The 19414-nt window shown below is 56.6% G+C and overlaps 1 protein-coding gene across 8 annotated transcripts in view; it reads left to right on the plus strand.

Annotated features, from left to right (window-relative positions):
• Window positions 1–19414, plus strand: part of HDAC5 (histone deacetylase 5) — a 108337-nt gene that overhangs the window by 22556 nt on the left and 66367 nt on the right. For 4 of the 8 annotated variants that reach the window (XM_077806539.1, XM_077806538.1, XM_077806540.1 and 1 more), the window contains exon 3: window positions 16243–16314. The exons of 1 other annotated variant lie outside the window; for it this stretch is intronic. In XM_077806539.1, coding sequence (XP_077662665.1) covers window positions 16243–16314 — 72 coding nt within the window. Of the gene's footprint in view, window positions 1–16163; window positions 16315–19414 lie in introns of those variants that run through there. 3 more of the 8 variants (XM_077806536.1, XM_077806537.1, XM_077806544.1) reach the window with 1 other exon arrangement.

Consider the following 19414-nt stretch of genomic DNA (forward strand, 5'->3'; position numbering starts at 1 on the left):
AACGACCCCGTGCAGGTTCAGAGCCATGGAGAATCGGGTCCTGGATATTTTCAGAGGGTTGCTTTGCACCTGGAAAGTTGGAGTCTGGATCTTCCTGTCATTTTTCACTAATTTAAAAAAAAAAAATTAACAAACAATGCAGGAAAGCCGTGGTCTAGTGCTTTGAGCATGTGGTTCTATGAATATCTGGCTCTTTTCTGCACTTTTCCTCCATAGATCTCAAAGTGCATTACAAAGCAGCTCAGTATCACTATCCCCATTTTACAGATGGGGAAACTGAGGCACAGAGCAGGGAAGTGACTTACCCAAATTACCCAGTAGCACTGCTGGGATTAGATACCAGGTCTCCAGAGCCCCGGTCCAGTGCTCTGTCCTGAGTTCTAATCCTGTCTCTGCCACCGACTCGCTGTATGACCTTGAGTGCAAGTCATGTGTCAGTTTCCCCGTCAGTTAAGTGAGGATAATGGTTGGCCACCATTTTTAAGTGCTTTGAGATCAATGAATGAGAAGTGCCCAGTGTTTCACCAATGGATTTTGAAGCCAAGATTTAATAAAAGTGTACAAAGGAAGGTTCTTAATTCCGCAGTGAAGCCTCGTGTTCAAGAGTGTGAAGCAGCCAGCTGCTCCCATTGGGGAGCTCACGTACATGGGGGCCTAAATAGAGGCCCATGTGTCGGCACCCAGTTCTGAATGTTTGGTCCGAGTGTCTGATCCAATAGACATATGCAACCATTGATAGAAAAGAAGGTGGCTTCTTGGCCTACTGGGCAAATCCTTGTTTGCCTTGATTAAAAAAAATAAAATAAAGAACGAGGAAATGAGACCCCGAGCACCCTGTCCGTGTGGCCGAGGTTTTACAAACCCAACACTGGGAGCCACGTTCTGGTTCCCACAGCAACCCCAATCCTCCTGCAATGCCCAGAGATCAAGGCAGTAAAGTTCCTCGTTATAATTAGCAATAGAAAACCCTTAAAACGCACACGCTGAGTCCCACTAAATCCAAGACAAATTCATGGTTGTAAAATGCCTGCTTTTCATTAGAGCATCGTCCATCCCGGGATCTGAAGGTGCTTTACCGATGTTAATTAAAGGCTTGTCTCAACCCTGGGAGGTATGTTAATCAGGATTATTCTCTGTTTGCGAATGGGGAAACTGAGGCAGAGAAGCACAATCACTTGGCTGAGGTCACGCCATAATGATTTCAGAGCAGAACACAGAACTTCTGACCCCTCCAGTCTCTGCTCTAATCACTTGGCCACACTTCCTCACTGTTCCCGTGACTCATCTGGTGAGAGAGTAAGTCACGCGGGAACTTTTATTTTTTTTGGCGTTTAATCTTTGGCTATTTAGTGCTGAAATCTGCTTAAATAAGCGGCTCATGTGATCAGAGATTAGGCTTGTGTGTTCCTTCTGGAGCGGTTCCTGTTAATAGGAGATTGGTTCTATCACAGTTATTATGGAAGCACCTAGAAATCCTAGCCAAGACCGAGGCCCCATTGTGCGTCTGAGCTGTGTGCGTTACCTTATCCCCGCCTCCAAGACCGGATCCAAAGACAACTGGAAGTCGGTGGAAAGACTCCCATTGACTTTGGTGAAGTTTAGATCAGGCCCTTGTGGAAGACGGTGGCTGGTTTGCTGCTGGCCTGTCAGGATTGGGATTGTAGGGGAGGGATTCAACTGGTTGAAGAAATCAGGGGGTTGCAATGCTGGCCTGCCCAGGGTTCATTGGGGGTCTGATGGAAAATGAATTGATTTTCAGTGGGCTTTGGATAGACCCTCGTTTAATGGGAAGATGCTGCCCATGGAACGGTGCTGCCTGGCATGTCTCTGCTGAGCAGCGAATTCCTGCCTTACTGGCCCTCCCCTGGGAAGTCCAGGGGCAGTTGGGCAGTGGGGTGAAAGCTGGGGGTTCAGACTGGTCCCTGTGTATGCTGGGTAAGGGTGGAAGGAAATCCTGTTCTCTACGTCACATCTTTCTGCTGCGGAGGGAGGCGAGGTCTGAACGTGGCATCAGAAGCCGAGGACTATTTGGTTCCAACCCCAGCCCTGCCACAGGCGGAGTGTGATGTTGGGGGCAAGTCACTTCCATGCACTCTGCCTCAGTTTACCCCTCTGGACTAAGCTTAGTCCTTACCGCACAATGTGGGAAACCACTGGTGTTTGTAGGATGCTTGGGATCTAGGAAGTGCTCATGTAAGTGGTGGGTATTATGCTAGGAAGGGAACAGAGATGTCTTGGGGGGTAGGGAACGTAACTTATTTTTGTGATGTGCTTTTTCATAGTGCTTGAATTAAACCCCTTGTGCAGTCGGTAACTATTATATTGTCCCCATTTTACAGATGGGTCAGTAAAGGCACAGCTAGATGTCAGTGGTAAAGCAGGAAATAGACCCTGTAGCTCCTGAGTCCCAGTGCAGGGCTTTAGCCACAAGATTTTCCTTCCAGCACGCTTTGGGTGATAGAGCATCTCTCCGTGGGTTTCCTGTTTCAATCAGGCCTGGCTAAGCTGTGACAGCCCATCAGTGGAGAGGTGTTGGCATCTTGCTCTCAGCGGAAAGGCCAATAGACTTACAAGCTTCCCTGGCTCCTCTGATGTCGGAGGACCTCCTTGCTGGTTTTCCGAGGTCTGAGCAGAGGCAGGGATGTTTGCACTGCCTGTTTATAGCTGCCTCGTGGATTTCAGGTTCCACGCTGGGCATTATGTTTAGTATTAAGAATCTCCTTGGACTGGAGTATCTCTCGTTCCCCAGCTGGGGGAGACACTGCACTGCTCTGAGCTCCTAGGCTGAGTGACCCAGGTTGGATGGAAGAGGCGGATTTGAGTTTCGGGAAAGGATGCGTTTGTTCCAAAGCCAGGCGAGCCACCGGGAAAGAGAAGAAGAAAAGCACATTGGAGAGTGCATTTAAATTCTAGAAAACCATTACAAATAAACACGGGAACAGCTAGCGACGGGCAAGAACCACAGCGCTGGGCCTGCTCCTTGCCCTTAGGATCAGAGCCCAGATTGCAACTGCTTGAGCCCGTCTCCAGAAACCGTCCTGGGGGGTGACTTGAAACAGGCCCAGTTAGCATGGCCTTGCAGCACCTTTCCACCTTTAATCCTCCCAGCACCCCTGCCAGGCAGGGCAGGGCTCATCTCCCCCCATTCCAGATGGGGCCCTTTGGCCCAGAGAGACTAAGGTGTGTCTACACAGCAAACAGCAGTGAGTCTCCAAGACCGGCTCAACAGGCTCCGAGGCATACGCTGCGTGACTTGCACCGGGAGCAGGGAACTGAACCTGCATCTCCAGGGTCCAGGCACCTTAATTACTGGAGGAAGGGCATCTGCACTGCAAGCAGAGGTGTGACCTAGATCAAAGCCAGTGGAAGTGTCTACACTGCGTTTTGTCACACACTGAGCGCAGGGTCGGCCTACCCGTCCAGCGTGAATCCTGGTTGCAGCGTGAGGGGTGAAGGGACCGGCCAACATCTCTCAAGAGTGCCGGCTCCGTTAGGAACCTGGCATGAGATGTTGCCGCAGCTCTCGCTGGTGTCGGTCGGACCTGTGGGTGCTCAGCCCCGCTCAGAATCAGGCCCTTGGTGTCTCAGACTTTGTCTTCGCTAGCAACAGGGTGCTCCGGGGTGGATAAAGATTGAGGGTTTTTTTTTAAAATTTTAAGTCAGATTTTTTGTTTGTTCGTTTAATTTATATTTTTTTCTTGTTTAAAATGAAATCTGACTTTAGTACAAAAGATAGTAAGGCCTAAACTCCTTACACACACACACACACACACACACTGTTTTGTGTGTGTGTAAGGAGTTTAGGCCTCACAGTGCATCAGGATGGTAACTGGAATTTAGTTACACACACACACACACACACACACACACACTGTTTTGTGTGTGTGTGTAACTAAATTCCAGTTACCATCCTGATGCACTGTGACACCAACTGTGAGCACAAAGTTAATGACCTAGGAAATAAGCAATATCTCACCATTATCAAGCATACAAAACATGTGCAATTAATACGAATCTGAAAATGTGATGCAATATAACGACTTACATAAGTGTGTCTGTAATTACAGGGGACCCGCCTAGCCTGTGGAAAGATGGACCAAAGCTAGCGCAAAGGCTCTGGTTGTAAATCGGCGTGTTTTAATGGCTATTACAACCAGTGAGACGGCACCTTTCTTTAGCAAAGAACTGAAGTACAAATGGAAAAGTTGATTAAAATCAAGGCTTAAATTCTCATAGATTATTTCCTGGAGTCCCCCTTCCTTGCCCCCCCCCCCCTCCATTGGGGGTGTTGGGCTTCAGCTGTGATGTGAGGGTCTTGGGGCTTTAGGCCTGCGGGAATGGGGGGTGTCGGGGCTTTAGCTCCATGGGGGAGGGTGGCTCAGGGGCTCGGCGTTTCAGCCGCGGGGCCCCACGGACCTCCTGAAATCAGCTCGCGGTCCCCCCAGGGGTTTAAGATATTTGCCAGAGCTCCACTCTGAACAGTTCTGTTTGCATTTTAGCCCTGATTAAAATCAGTTATTTAGGTTGAGGCGTTCCACCTGGTGATTTAAATCCGCTCCAGTGAGTGTGTTCCTAACTCAGGTGAAGACAAGGCAGCGTCACAACAAGTCACAACAGTTAGTGGGTTGATTTCAAGGCTGCAGGGGGTGGGGGGGGAGTCACATGTGGAACGCAACCTGCTGACCAAGTGCAAAGAGTCCCCATTTCTTTCACTGAGCAGCCTGAACTGTGTTGGCTTGTTGAACAGAATCCCTGATTCACCGGGCCTGGCTTCCTTGGCACGCAGCCTTAGGAGCGGGGAGGGTTCGTGCAGCGGGGGCCCGTCATACGGTCCAGGCGGTGTTCCGAGGCTGGCTAATCCCCCTCGCTGTTGAGGAGGCAACGGGAAATGGCAGCCGGGTCACGGAGCGCCCCTGGCGAACTGGGGCCGGGCGTCGGCTCTGCAGCTGTGTCAGGCTCTGTGCTGTACCGGTCCCAGCCGAAATCCACCAGCCAGAGCTGCCCCTGGAGTCTGATTTCCCCACTGCCATGCACGCCTCGATGACGCCACCAGGTGAGAACGGGAGGAAATCCACAGGGGCTAGAAGTCACGAGAACTAAAAAGGCCGTGTAGGAGTCGCTGAAGGGAGTGGAGGGTAAAAACAGAGATGGGAGGAATTTGGATTGGGGCAGCTCAAGTTACCAGCTGGTAGGAATTCTCTGGGGACCTGAAGGAACAAGGGCACGGGATGCCTTGGGCCTCTGATGCAGACCCCTGGGTGGAGGTGCTTATATTGGTTTAAAACTGGCTACCATACGTTTAGCTTGCCCTGGCCGGTTGAGATGCTAAGTCTGTGCATTGTCAGGGTCTTACCCCAGTTGGGGCGATGCTGCCCCAGACCTGGTTCATAGAATATCAGGGTTGGAAGGGACCTGAGGAGGTCATCTAGTCCAACCCCCTGCTCAAAGCAGGACCAATCCCCAATTTTTGCCCCATATCCCTAAATGGCCCCCTCAAGGATTGAACTCACAACCCTGGGTTTAGCAGGCCAATGCTCAAACCACTGAGCTATCCCTCCCTCCCTGGAGGAAGTCCATGGGGAACAAGGCCCTAGGTAGGGAGAGGGGGCAAAGTGAGGCTCCATACAAATCACGATTGGCTTCAAAACCAGAAGATTTTTTTTTTTCTTCCAAAAAATGAAAAAACATTTGGTTCTTTTTCTCTGTCGGCTTCCTGGGTTTGGAGCCTTCAAGAGTGTTTTATTGTCTAGCCTTTTTCCACAATCACGGGAGCTAGAAATGTATTTATTTTTAAAAGGAAAGCCAAGGTTCTCATGGAATCACGGGATTCCAGGAGCTGGGGCTTTTAAGGAAAAACACCAGATTGTGTGCGCCTTGGCATCTGTGGACCTGGGAGAGGGCACAACTCTTGTCTGGCGATGGGCATGTGATGCCTTGAATTACGCCAGGAGGACCGTGCTCTGGTTTAACACCACTGCGGCTCTGCTTCCTTCACCAGATTGGCACTGGGGCAGCTGAGGCAGGGTTGATTCCACCTGGGAACTGTAGAGCTTCCTGTCCGCTCTGTGCGCGTCCATCAGAGCAGAAGCCCTTTTGGGCAGGGGCCATCTTTATTTTGCGTCTCGTATTGATGCGGGACTTTGGCTCCCCGGGGGCTGTGGAAGGGCAGGATTGGGCCCCCATCCCTGTGCGCGTAGTGAAGGAATCCTAGAACTCTGCCTGCAGATGGGACTTGCGCAGCTGGCTGGGGGCTGTGTGTGTGAGTGACAGAGCTTTGGGGGAGAGGAGAGACTCTAGGCTAAGCAGTAGTTATGCTAAGCCAATTAGCTTTGTAATCTAATTTGTGGATCTAAAAAGTGTATGGGGGGGCGGGGGCGTGATAAAGATCTCGCTGTGGGGTTGTGCACAGAGGCCGGAGGGTCAGATGCACCCTCTGAGCTCGGCTCCAACGCCCAGATCACATTGCAAAACATCTTTTATTTGAACGTGGGGTCGTTTTTTAAATCCTTAGCTGGGGCCATCTGATCAGCCAGCCCGGGACTCTGCCCAGGGCCAGCTCCGAGGTCGGCTGGTCTGTCCCCAGTCTGTCTGGTACGTTTCCGTGGGTGTTCCATGCTGGTGGAAGGTGCCGGCCTGGTGAACCCTGCGAGGGTGGGTGGAGCCTGTCAAAGCCGAAGGCCCGCCCCCTCAAATGGGGAATTGGCTAAACAGGGGGGAGGACAAACGATGGAACCAGGACCCCGGTCACAGGGTCAAAAGGATTCAGCCTTGGCTTTGGCACCACGAGCCCCGGACGGTGCCGGATCAATTCAAGGAGGTAGTGCGAGTTGCCTGGAGGAGCTCTGCCCTGATCCAGGAAGTGGATGAGAGACCCGAAAACAGACCGTCCCCCAGTCTGAGGGTGTCTTCCCCCCTCCCCCACCCTCACCCCCATTCCTTCTGGATGGCCCCTGTCTTAGCCACGATCCGGTGAGGCCCCAGACAGGGAGGCCAGGAAGGAAAAGCTGCAGGGAGAAGTGCCCTGGAAGCAGGCAGGTGCCAGGGTCTCTGTCTCGCCACAAAGGGGCGGGTGTCGGGGGCTGAAAGCTGCCAGCCTGGCAGCCCTGGAGCCCGAAGGGGCGTGAGCAGCAGCAGGGCAAACTCTCTCTGCAGGCCCTGGTCTGAAGCCAGAGGAGTCTTCTTTGCCCCCGGCCCGTCTGCCTTGGCCTTGCTGCCGGAAGCGCGTTTAGGGTAGGGCGATGCAGCAAAGCTGGCCGTGGGCTACCCAACCTGAGCTAGCTTGCATCCAGCGAGCGCGGCTAACAAGAGTTGTGTAAACAGCTCCGCGTGGGCCAGGGAGCCGGGTACGCACCCTGGGGGCCGTGCTGGGCTCTCTAGCTTGCACGGAGACTTATGCTGTGCTCTGCATCCTGCTATTGGTACCCTGCTAGCTGCATTCACGCCCATACCCTGAGGCATCTCCCCTTGGTTAGGACCTAGCCCCGCTCCTCCCCGTGGATAGGCAGCGTGCTCTTCAGTGCTCGTCGCTTTTGATGCGCTTCGTCGTTGAGTTCCAGGCTGGCCACGGCCGCAGCTGCAGGGTTGCACCGGAGGGACGATGGTGCATGTTACCGAGCAGCAGTGAGCACGGGCGGGCCAGCCTCCCTCCCTCTCGGGGTGATCTATTCAGTCTGGTTTTGCCCTTGGCGTGAATGCTGAGCCCTTCCCACTGAACGCGGGTGGTTTCTGGAGCTCCAGGGTCAGCGTTCAGTCGCTGACCCGCCCTGGGCTGTGCTCCTTCCCGTGAGCTGGAGGGGGGAGCGGCTGCTTGTTCCCTTCCCAGCCTCGCCCTTTTCAAGGGGCCCCGGTTCTGTGCAGCGCCTCTTAGAGGCAAAGCGGCAGGCGGTCGCTTTCAGTCATCTCTGCACTCCCTGGATTCTGGGTCAGCTGGGCGTAGATTAGAGCAGCCCCAAGGGCGGCCTGTGGCCTAGAATCTCCAGAGTGGTGTGCTCTAGGGATGAGCCCCCTTTTGGCCCCGCTGTACTGTGACCTGGCCCTGCCTCTGGCACGCGCCCCTAACTGGGAGCTGCAGGTGACCGGGGGAGTGCATGGCCACTTGTTGTCCCTACCTCCTTCGGTGCAGGGAATTCTCTGGCCCCCGTAAGCTGCTGGGTGTTGTCAAAACGTAACACAACTTTAGTTCTTAGAATTCAGAACGGTAACACGTAAGAGCCCAATCAGAGGGAGACAGAGCAGGCTGCTCCCTAAAGCAGTGACACCCAGCTCCCCCCACCTTAGGCCAGGTTGGCTCTCTGCAAACTGACTCTGCTCATACGGCCGCTTCCCTATGGAGGCCCTAGCCCACAAGCAGGACCAGCTAACCCCTTCCAAAGCAAAGTGAGGGCTGGTCATTTTAACAGTTTTCAATCCACCCCAGCATGCAGGAGAATCTGTCCTGGCGTAACTTATGTTGCAGAAGATTTGGCTGCGCCAGCGAGTGATTCTTGAGATCTGTAGGTTCCAAGCCAGCGCCCGCTAACGTGTGTTGTTTTGTTAGCTGCGGGCTTTTTCCAGCTGTTGTCCTCCGTTCTATATTCATCACGACTGGATTGTCGTCAAACCCACCCTGTAATTTGTCCAGTGGGAATTCCAGTGACATCTGGGCTGCCAGGGATACAGCCTGGTGGGACCCACACTTCAAAGCAGGGCCTGGGATGGCTTAGTCTAGCAACATAAAGACTCGGCCTGCACCAGTAGGAACCGACACCTACGAATCCCACTTCCCTGAAAGCGTCAGAAACAAACACGCTTTCCTGCTGGTGTGTGCATGCAAGACGTCCGTGTCCGATGTTTCTGCATGCTGCCATTCATTTGATGTTCTAACTGGTCTCTTCGCGTATCACCAAAACAGCAATGACATGGAGATCTCAAAGCACTTCACCAAGGTAGGTCAGCAGCATTGTCCCCACTTTGGGGAAACTGAGGCACTGAGGTGAGGTGAAGTGAAGTGACTTGTTCAAGTTTGAATAGCAAGGAAGAGAGCGCGGGAGTCCTGACTCTAACCACTCTGCTCTAACCGCTAGGCAATCTCCCCTGCGAGGTTTGGGAATAGAATTCAGGACTCCATAAGGCCAACACCTTGCTCTACCACTAAACAACACTCGCCTCCATGAGCTGGAAATTGAACTCAGGAGTCCTGACTCCCAGCCCCCTCGCTCTAACCACTAGACCCCACTCCCCTCTGGGAACCCAGAACCCCAGAGCCTCGTGCTAACTGCTAGACCCCACTCCCCTCCCAGAGCTGGGACTCCCAAGAGTTCTGACTCGCAGTCCCCCTTCCTCCAACCACTGGACCCCACTCCCCTCTGTGAATGCCAGCTCTCCAATCCAAACCCCTCTGAAGTTTGGGACAACTCCAATCAGGGTTGGGATTTGATGGCTCGGACCCTTGGTTGCTTTTCTATAAAACCACAAAAGAGCCAAAAATAAAATAAGCTCCATGGCCCCATATTTCTGCGCCAGGCTGAGTGAGCCCCCCAGGTGCTGGGAGTTCCAGGGTATTTTGGGGGGGCTGGGTCGATGCAGCAGGGGCTGGTTCCTTTTGCATGAAGATGTCCTCTATGGCTTTTGCTGCCTGCCAGGGCTGTTTGGGTTCTTCCCTTCCCCCTTTCAACGCGCACTGTATTTTTAGAACTCTGTTTTCGTAGCTCACAGGCAAATCCCACTTGTCTGGAAAGCCGCCTCTCCCTGCCGCAGATGGGAGCGTCGTGGGGTGAGCTCTCTAGCCCCCCCAGCTGCGAGAGCCAGAGCCTTGTGGCATCCTAGTGGAAACTACGAGCCCCCCACCTCCCCACCTGGGTGCTCCGATCTTCACTGCGGGAATAGCCCGTTGCAATTCTGCGTGGGTTTATGTTTCTAATCTCATGGGAATTGCCAGACCCGATCAGATCAGTGGTTCATCCAGCCTGGTAGCCCATCTTCAACAGCGGTGCCATCTGCTTAGAGGAAAGAACTTTGCAGGAGGCAGACCTGCCCTCAGGGTATTTTTCCTCCTGACCCCTACACCCCTTCCCAAACTCGCCAGATTATTTTGGCATGGACGGTGATGACTCTAGCTATTCCTGTCCTCCCGCATACGCCTCTTGAATCCCTTTTGCCATCATGCTCAGCGTTTGGCTGTAGGGATGTCCAGTGGCAATGAGTTCCACAGGTGAACCGGGCATTGTGTGCGAGCGGGTTTTGGCTGGCGAACGTGCTGGTCTGTGGGGATTTGGCATGCTGGAGGAATTGGTTAGGACGGGGTGTGGCCGGCCAGGGGAAAAGTTATGCAGACCTGGATTGTATGTGGGAAGTAGCATACAAGGCCATGGGGATGGGTGAGACCATCACAGGGCCTCTCATACCACTCAAGTCACCAACGTTTGGAGCCTCCAGTAACAGCTGGTCTGTATGCAGTGAGTGGGGCGGGGGGGCTGTTTTAACCCCTTCATGGCTGTGCCTGAGTCCTAGTGGGCAGCTTTTAAAATCCATGGGCCAGGAGGGCACCCGGCTCATGGGCTCCGCAGATTACTTCGGGCCTGATCCTGAGACATTGAAGTTGGTGGCCGATGTGGGTTTGCTTGGTGCTTTTCAGGCCCAGGCCCCTCTGTCCTAGGCTGGCAAATGGTGGAAAGCGGTGAGGCCAGCGTGCCGCCCAAAGCCACAGATCACACCCTCAGCAGCAGCAGTAGGATTTAGGGGTGAGTTTTATTTCTCCGGCTCACAAGAGTTCCCCGTCCGTCGGCTCCTTTGCTCTGCCCCAGGCTCTCCTAGGGGTCCTTCCCTGCATGGCTTGCTCCCAGCCGGGCTGCGTCTTGGCCTTTTATCCAAGGACCAGCTGACCTGCCGGCTATGGCCGGATCCCTGGCCTCAGCCCCGTCACCCAGAGGCAGCTACCCCTTAAAAGGCCAGCCCGCCCGGTGCCGCATAACTTCCTTGGCAGCCGCTCGGCCGAGCGTGTTGGCCTCTTTCTGTGACGCTCGGAGCACGTGGCAACTGCGAGAGCCAAGCTCTCCCCTGCTTGGGAACTGAGCCCCTGCCATGAGTGGACCCTGCCCCTGGCTTCCATTGAATTCCACCGAGTTCCTGAAATGCAGCCGGCCCCAGAGCTGCACGCATCAGTTACCCACAGTCCGCTGAACAGAGCAGCCTGCCATGGAGGCCGGTGTTTGGGTCTGATTTGCATTATTTCCCCCCCCAGCCCCCCGCCCGGCATATGGCGCCCCTTGTACCGAGACTCCCCTGCATTGAGTGTTTAGCCTGGAGCCGCTCTGCCCTGCCACAGAGCAGTTCAGGATAGAAACCTACCACAATCTCCACTCAGGTGGAAAGCGTGGCGGGCAGGGCGTCCCCTTCCCCCAGAGCTGGTGGGGCGGGAGGGGGCTGATCCCGAGCGCCCTGCCTGCCGCTTATGTTGCAACGCTGGACCTTGACGTGATCCGCGGGGTCAACCGCGCCGAGGGGGGAAAATATCCCGTGGCCTCCTGCCCGTTTGCAGCCGCAGGAATAGCTCGTCTGACGTCAACTCCAAAAGTGCACCGCGGGGGGGGAATGGCCCATAAATAACCCTGCTATTAAAAGTCTAGGGTTCGGATTAACACACTGATAAATAAACCAGCGTCCCCTTTGCTGGGCCGGGTCAGAAATTTAAACACCGCCCCAGAACGTAGAGCCTGAGCAAGCCTGAGAGCACGCGGGGTATGGGGCCCTGAAAGGTGATCCTTGGCTCTGTTTCCATGGGCACCTTTGCCATGGGCCGGATCTACTGCCGGGGCAGTTGCCTGGGGCAGTAAACGTGGGATGGGGGCGGAGGGGGCGGGGAATGATCAGTGGGTATTGACGGTGGTGGGTTCTCTGTCTGGATGTGGGCAATCTCGGTTTTCGCCCAGGGCTTTGCTAGAAGGGTGCTGGGGCTGCAGTAGAGCCAGGCGCCCTTGGCGCTGGGTGCTGTACAAACCCGACCTAAGTGACGCTTTGAGGTTGGCTTTGCAGTGCTTGGTGCCTTGTGTGAGCAGTGCACCGTGCTGGCATCCCCCAGGACGGGGGCATCGGGGGCAGCGGCCCAGCAAGCTTCCCCTGCCTGTGTATCTGCCCTCAGTCCTGGAGGGGACCCCAATGTATGGGAAGGGGGAGTGAAGTCTCCCTGTCCCACACAGGCATTGGCCAACGAGGGGCAAGTAGCATAGGGCACGGGGTATCTTTGGTTTTCATGATGCCTGTCCTCTAAGAGCCTCGGTTAATTTCACACACGTCATCGGCCAGCGCGCGGTAACGACTTTCGGTCCCTCCCAACTTCGGCTTGGAGTCGGAGCGGCGACCTAGAGGAGAGGCACCGAGTCCTCGCGTCTTCCCCTGAACCTCGGCCCAGTCCCCAGTGGGCTTCCTGGGAAGGTGCTGCAGGAAGTGCTGCGAGGATTCCCGCGTTTGCCCTGCCGGCATCCGCGCTCACCGCTTGATTCACGGTGCGTTTGGCCCAGTCCGGCATCGCAACCCCTACGGCCAGTCCGTCCCGCCGACAAGCCCCAAGGAGGCCGGATTCAGTGCTGGTGTAAACACGTGCCGCTCCACAAGAATCAACGGAGCGGTGCAAATTTGCTCCAGCAGAGAATTGCCCCCCCCGCCCCCCCCCCCCCGGTTCCCAGGAGGCTGCGGGCCACTAGCTTCCCCCCTGGAGAAGTGGTGTTGCTAAAGCCCAGCCCCCAACGCTTCCCCCCACCATCCCGCCCCCGGGGGTGCTTTGCGGGGGCTCCTCAGCCTGGGACTGGGGGAGGGGAGGAGCATTTTTTGACCCCGGTGAATAGTTTTGGCCCCGTGGCTCAGGCATGCTGAGGAACAAGGGCCAGAACTTTCTCTCCCATCCTGCACCTCTCCGGGTTCTGTCCACGGGGTGGCAAGGTGCAGCCCGATAGGCGGCAGCTTCTCGGGTCAGCCTGGCCGGTTGCTGCCGGGGCCCGTGGCCTAGTGGGAGCCACCGCGGGAGCCGCGTGCTTGCTTTCCCGGCTTGCTCTTACCAGGGCCCCAAACTCCCACGCAGAGATTTTTCCCCTTCCCGGCGAAACCTGGGGTTTTATTTCTGGCAGCGCTGATGCGGATTAACGTCCGGGGCAATTAGGGCCTCTTGGAGGGAGCTTTCGCAAGCCTCACTCGGTGGCTTGAGTTACTGAGCCGGGCTGGCCTTCCATGCAAAACAACACAAAAAAGGGAAGAGACCGCATCGAGGTGGAGTCTGGGGGGAGCTGCATTTGTGGCTTCCCGTGCAGGCTTGGCCCCGGCAGCAGAGGAAGAAGAAACAACTCGCTGTCAGATCCCCGCCTGCCAGGACAGTGGGTTAAGAAGGGCCCGGGGGGCGGGGGTCCACTGATTGAGCTCTGCCAGCTGGGGCCTTCTGCCTTTACCAGGCCCTGAGCTGTTCCTGCTGCAGCCATACGTGGGCTCCAAGAGGTGGGAGACCTGGCCCAGGCCTCTGGGAGAGGCTGCGCTGTGGGTGAAGTCTCCTAAGCTGTTGGGTGGGTGTAGGCAGGACACGGGGGGCCGCTGGCTAAGCCATGGAGCAGATTGCTGAGTGCTCCCTGTGGCTAAACGGGGGAGGAGCGGCCGGCCGGCGCTCTGAGCCCCACGCGGGGTGGGGGATGCTCTGGCCAGATCAGCCCCTGCTGAGGGCCAAGCTAGCTCCTGAACTCACGCTCAGCAGCTCCGTCCCTCACGGCTCGGGGCAGCCTCCGTCTGCCAGGTGCATCCTTGTGCCAGGTGCGTCTCTAGGCTCTGTGCGGCTGGGTCCGCTGGCTGGCAAAGAGCCTGGCCACGGGTTGAACGAAGCCGGGAGGGGCTTGGCCTGCTGAGCGAGGCGCGAACGCAAAGCCGCCTTTCCCTACGGGGACCTTCCTTCCCGTGGCAAACCCCCTGTGTTATCCCCTGCGTCCTGGTGGGGGGGTGGCAGGGGACGCCGGGCTCCTAAATTTTCAGTAGCAGCCATTGGCCGTGGGTGCCTGCCTGGAGACCCAGCTAGGGCGGGAGGTTCCCTGCCCGTTGTCCAGGGTCGCTTTCGTTCCATCAGATCGCTTAGAACAAACAACCTCCACCCACCAACCCCCCCTCCTGCAACTCCGGGGCCTGGGTCCTCGCCCCTGCCCTAGCTATCCCTGGTGCTCTTTGGGTGGCTGACCTGCGCAAGCAGAAAAGTAAACTAAGTGCAGCCATGGGAGGGGGGTGAACCCCAAGCTTGGGGAGGCTAGTCCCCCCTAGCCACGCCCCTTCCACGCCCACCCGAGCCCTGCCCCCCACTGTGGCTGCTGGCCCCTGCCCAGTGACCCAGACTCCCGTGGCCCCGGAGAGCTGGGGCAGCGCGGGCCCAGTCCCCCCGGCCCCAGAGCGCTGGGTCGCATTGCCCAGCCCAGTCCAACCCCAGGCCAGCCGGCCCCCTCCCCTGGCCCCTGAAGGCGTCCCCCGGCCGAGCTGCCAGCCCCGGCGCTGGACGGGCGGGCAGACAGCATGGTCAGAGTGCCCCCAGCCCTGGGCAGGCGGACGGGCAGGAGGCGTGGCCGGAGCGCTGGGAGGACGGGTGGCGTGGCACAGCCCCGGGGGCACACCGCGGCCCCTAGCTTGCCTGCCCCAGCCTCTGGCACAAAGGGAAGCCTAGACAGGCTGGGGTCTGGGGGTGGAGCCTGGGCAGGGGGACATCAGGCTGTTTGGGAAGGCAGAGCCTTCCCATGCCTACGATACCCACCGCCCATGAGTGCAGCCGTGTGAGGGTTAGTTAGCCAGTCCTGTTTGCTATTGCTAATCCATGCTGTCTGGCTGTTGGGTCTGTCTCGCTGCCCCTCACCATGGTATCTGAGCACCTTCCACATCAAATCAAGAGCCAAGCCCCTGGTGCCTTTCGTGGGGTCTCTGGCCCTTCTCCCTTTTGGGGCTCAAAACTTGGGGGAGGGTTTTGTTTTGAGTTTTTTTTTAAAGATTGGATTAATTTCCTCCAGTCTGGAGGTGGGGGGGGGTTAGGGTTGAAAGTTGGGGTTTGAGGGCAGGAGGGCTGGTCAGGGTTGTCGGGGAGGAGGGGGGATAGGGCAGGAAGGTGGGGGTCCCAGTTGAGTGTTGGGGTCTGGGGGTAGCAAATGCAAAGGCTATTTTGAAGCCATCCCCCGTAGACCTTCTGCTGATCTAGTCAATTTCAGACTGGGGCAAAGAATACTGTAGAAATTAACTTTTTTCTCCCCGCCCCCTCTCGTGTTTCTCCCCCCACCCCCCCAAAATCCAATCTGTCTCTCTCCTAGCTCTGTTTGGCATGGCTCTCAGCCCTCCTTCCCCTCTCCCACCCCCAGGGAGGCAATTCCACTGACCCCTTTGGTAAAAGCTTTATCTGCTAGGCAGGCCCCTAGGAACAATCCCAGGTCCCTGAGCATTGGGCTATTTATAGCCGGCTCCTCCCCTTCAGTTCTATTTTAGGTCACCCTGGGCAGCTGCTGTCTCACTGGGTGGGAAGGATGGGAGAGGAAAAAAAAAAAAATGAGATAAAGGGAATTGTCGGTGGCGCAATTAGCAAAGGGCTTCACGGGCAAGCCCAGCCCCTTCTGCTTCGCAGGACATCTTAGCTCAGTCGTGTTTTGGTGACGCTGGGAGCCAGCTCTGTCTCCGCTCCTGTGCCGATGCCTGATCAGTGCTGTTCCTCCCCGGGTGGGGAGCTGCCTCCCGGCGTGAATCAGACCGTGCCGGAGATGTGAAACCCTCCTTCTTCTCTAGACTAGCGCCTGGACCCCCTTCCGGAACAGCGGGCCCTTCCCACGCCTGGCCTCTGCTGTCTGCAGTTGGCATAAACAGTGACTATTATAATTTTGTTTGCAAGATTTGAATATTATTTGTTTGGCCCAGCAGACGAATCTTTTTGGGGTTGCTGTCGAACGCTGCTCGCTGACTCGGATGCTTTAACTTTTCCTCGGAGACCTCCGCCTTTTGCGCTTTGCGGGTGGAGGGCGGGGGACGTCTGATGGTTTTCGGCTGAGATTCGGCACAACGGACCCCCCCCCCACCCCCCTTGCAAAGGAAAGCTCCCTTGCCCTGCGCCGGATTGTAAGGCGAAGGTGCGACAGGGAAGGAAGCCAGCGTGGATTGCCTTGCTGGGCCCTGCGGTAGCTGGTGTCTGAGTCGTTCCTGGCATGCTTCTCGTGCCCAGGGCGCTGGGGCCGCCCGCGATGTTGCAGACGATTTACGAGAGCGAATCGTGTTTTTCTTCAGATGGGGTATCCGGACGCGAGCAATCACTGGAGCTCCTTTCGCGGACTCGGATCCATGGCCTTCCCGTGGCAGGTGAGTGCCGCGCGATTGTTAATTCGGCCTTGTCAACGCTGTTGATTGCCCTGGGTGTCTAGAACGGAGCAGGAGGTGCCTCTGGCATTGGTGGGGGCCGGACCCTGCCACGGGGCCGCTCCATCCGTGCAGGGCACTGTGCATCTCGTGGGATTGGGCCCACGGTGTTGCAAATACGGAGCTGGGTTTATAAAGTTGCCCGGGGGGATAGGTTTTCGAGGGCTCAGCGCTGGTGCTCTGGGGCAGGTTTTCCAAAGGGCGCTCTGCCCCGCTCGCCCTTTCGGAAATCTGGCCCTCATTCTGGGTGCTGAGCTCTCTTGGGAATTCTAGTCCTAGGGCACGATCCTGCCGTGTACGCTGAGCCCCGCGATGCAAGAGTTGCTCAGGGTTGGGTTTACCCTTCGCGGAGCCAGGAGCCAGGCAGATGGTCAGGGTTTCGTAATGCCATGTGGCTTTTCTTTGGATCCTTTGAGTCTTCACTCCGGGGTTAAGGTGCTCGGAAGCTGAATGAAAGCCTGGGAATATGGGACGGACTTGCCTGCCAGCAGCTGCTTCTGCCAAGCACCCTTTTCTTTTCCCTGTCAGAAGGACTCAGCGCATGGGTTGATTTTGATGGTGGCCCCGTGATATTCCAGCTCCTGCCACGTCCCTGAGCCAGCCAGCTGCGGTGTGGGCCTGAGCCAGATCCTCAGCGGCTGTAAATGGATGTAGCTCCATTGGGTTCCACCCTGACTTACAGTTGAGCGGCTGTCTCTGTTGCCTCAACAGGGATTCAGCCTCTGCTGCCCCTGGGAGCCGGATCCAAAACCTGGGGGAGTGTATGGCAAGACTCCCCCCTCCCCCCCCACCAGTGGTTGCGGTGGGCTTTGGATTGGGTCCTCAGGACACAGCTGGCCCTGAATAGAGACCGTGGTGGGTGGCGGCCCGCACCAGTGCCCACTGCCGAGGTTTTGGCTCCGAGCTGGCACAGATGGCAGCTGCAGAATGGGTCACTAAATGACCTTTGGCCTGGAGAGGTGGCAGCCCGGTTTCCCCTGCGGTGCGGGGAAGCACGGTCCGTCGCGGCGTGTCTGTGAAGGGGTTGGGTCTCTTGAGGTTGTGTGGGTTGGTGGGAGTGACACGCGACCTTGCGCTGAGGGACGACGCGCCCAGGGCTCGAGGCGTTCGGCAGGGCACGGCTCCCGTCCCTTCACGCGCACGCCTCGTTGTCCGGCGTTGATTCTTTTAGCTGCCGGCCACCTCAGGGCGAGGGGCTCCGGCTTTCTAAGTTCCCAGCGCCGTCAGCCTCGGCGGCGTTTAAGGAATGAGAATCGCTCGGAGCGTCAGTTTCCAGCATGGACCCCTGCGAGCAGGGAGGGTTGATCTGTCAGTGACAAGGGCAGGGGGTGGATGCAGGGACATTCTGCCCTGATTTACCACCCCCACCTCTGGCTTCCTGAGATCTTCAGCCCTCCTCTGAAGGCAGAAGGGAGATACTCCCTCCCCTCTTCCAGTTTGGCCTGCAGCCCCATTCAATGCCCGGCTGCACCTGGCTTCTGTAGATAGAGCCCCCTGCAGCGCCGACAGCCCCTCGGATCTCAAGTGGACAGCGTCAGCTTCCATTTTAGCCCCGGCTCGCTGCCTTTAGGTACCTGAGATGTTAATAGCACGGCCTCCCTTCCTTCCTTCCTTCCCTGGATTGGGAGATGCCTCTGAACCACTGGGCTGCCCCTGCCCCTCCTTTAGCTGACCGCCTCTCAAAATTGCACAGCCTGTGCCCCCCGCCCTCCCTTCTCATCACAAAGAAGGGCTCCGTGTTCACAAACCGCATCCATGCACTTGCGTCAACCGGGATGTGGAGTTTGGAGCTGGTTCTCACAGGGTGAAGGAAATGGGGGGCAGCAGAGGGGCGTGGGGGTGCGGGAGAGAAACCCAGAAGCCTGTCGCCTTTTGATTGCATAGAACCGTGTGCAACGGGGTTGGTGCCAGCCAGACTGGGAGACGCGCTGGCCCGTCAGTGCCTGGCCTGGCAAATGGGTGAGTGAGGGTGTGTAACAAGGGTAAGCAAGGGAGAGGATGTAGGGCTGGATGATGTGCAAGTAATTGTCAGCATTACCTAATCCTGGTGGAGTTTGCAGCTGGCCGGATCCCCTGGCTTTGGGAGGATTTGCTTGTGTGTTTGCGTGCGTCAGGATTTGGGTGCCTGGTTACTACAAGTTGTAAAGCAGCCTGGTTGGGGCTTGGTCTGACTCCGCTTGGATGCTGTGGCTCCGTGGAAAGTGATGGGTTTGATGCAGGACTCGCAGGGTGAGCTTTTTTCACACAACGCACAGTCAACCTGTGGAACTCCTTGCCAGAGGATGTTGTGAAGGCCAAGACCATAACAGGGTTCAAAAAAGAACTAGATAAATTCATGGAGGATAGGTCCGTCAATGGCTGTTAGCCAGGATGGGCAGGGATGGTGTCCCTAGCCTCTGTTTGCCAGAAGCTGGGAATGGGTGACAGGGGTGACAGTTCTTGATTCCCTGGTCTGTTCATTCCCTCTGGGGCTCCTGGCATTGGCCACTGTCGGAAGACAGGAGACTGGGCTAGATGGACCTTTGCTCTGACCCAATGTGGTCGTTCTTATGTTCCCATGGCCTCTTGTTCAGTTATCGCCGGACTCGCCTGGAGATGCTCTCAGGACAAGCTGCGGGGTGGGGAAAGGGTGGGGAGTGGGGGGACGTGGGCATGATCCTGGCCCTTTCAAAGGGGAATGGTTCTGGTGTGCAGGTGAATGCAAAGATACGCCTGGAAATCCATCCTGGGCAAGGTTATGACTTTGTCACTGAATTTTTTTAGTAAATTTCGTTGCAGAGGTGGGGTGGTGGGACCAATAAGCCACAGAAAGGTCACCAAATAATGTTGTTTTTTGCTCCATCAGTGTACACAAGACAATAGTGGGGGGCGCTGAAAAGTGAGGCTGGGGGGGCGGAAGGGGGAGAGCGAAACTGATCTGCACTCACCTCACAGCGGCAGCTCCTGCCCACGAGTCTGGGCCCAGTTCCTTGCTCTGGGCATTGAGACCCAGGACATGTGGTCATAGCGTCACTCAGGTTTGGCCTATCTGCCCCTCTCTGTC

The sequence above is a fragment of the Eretmochelys imbricata genome, chromosome 27, assembly GCF_965152235.1.
Source record: "Eretmochelys imbricata isolate rEreImb1 chromosome 27, rEreImb1.hap1, whole genome shotgun sequence".
In the NCBI taxonomy this organism is placed as follows: domain Eukaryota; kingdom Metazoa; phylum Chordata; order Testudines; family Cheloniidae; genus Eretmochelys; species Eretmochelys imbricata.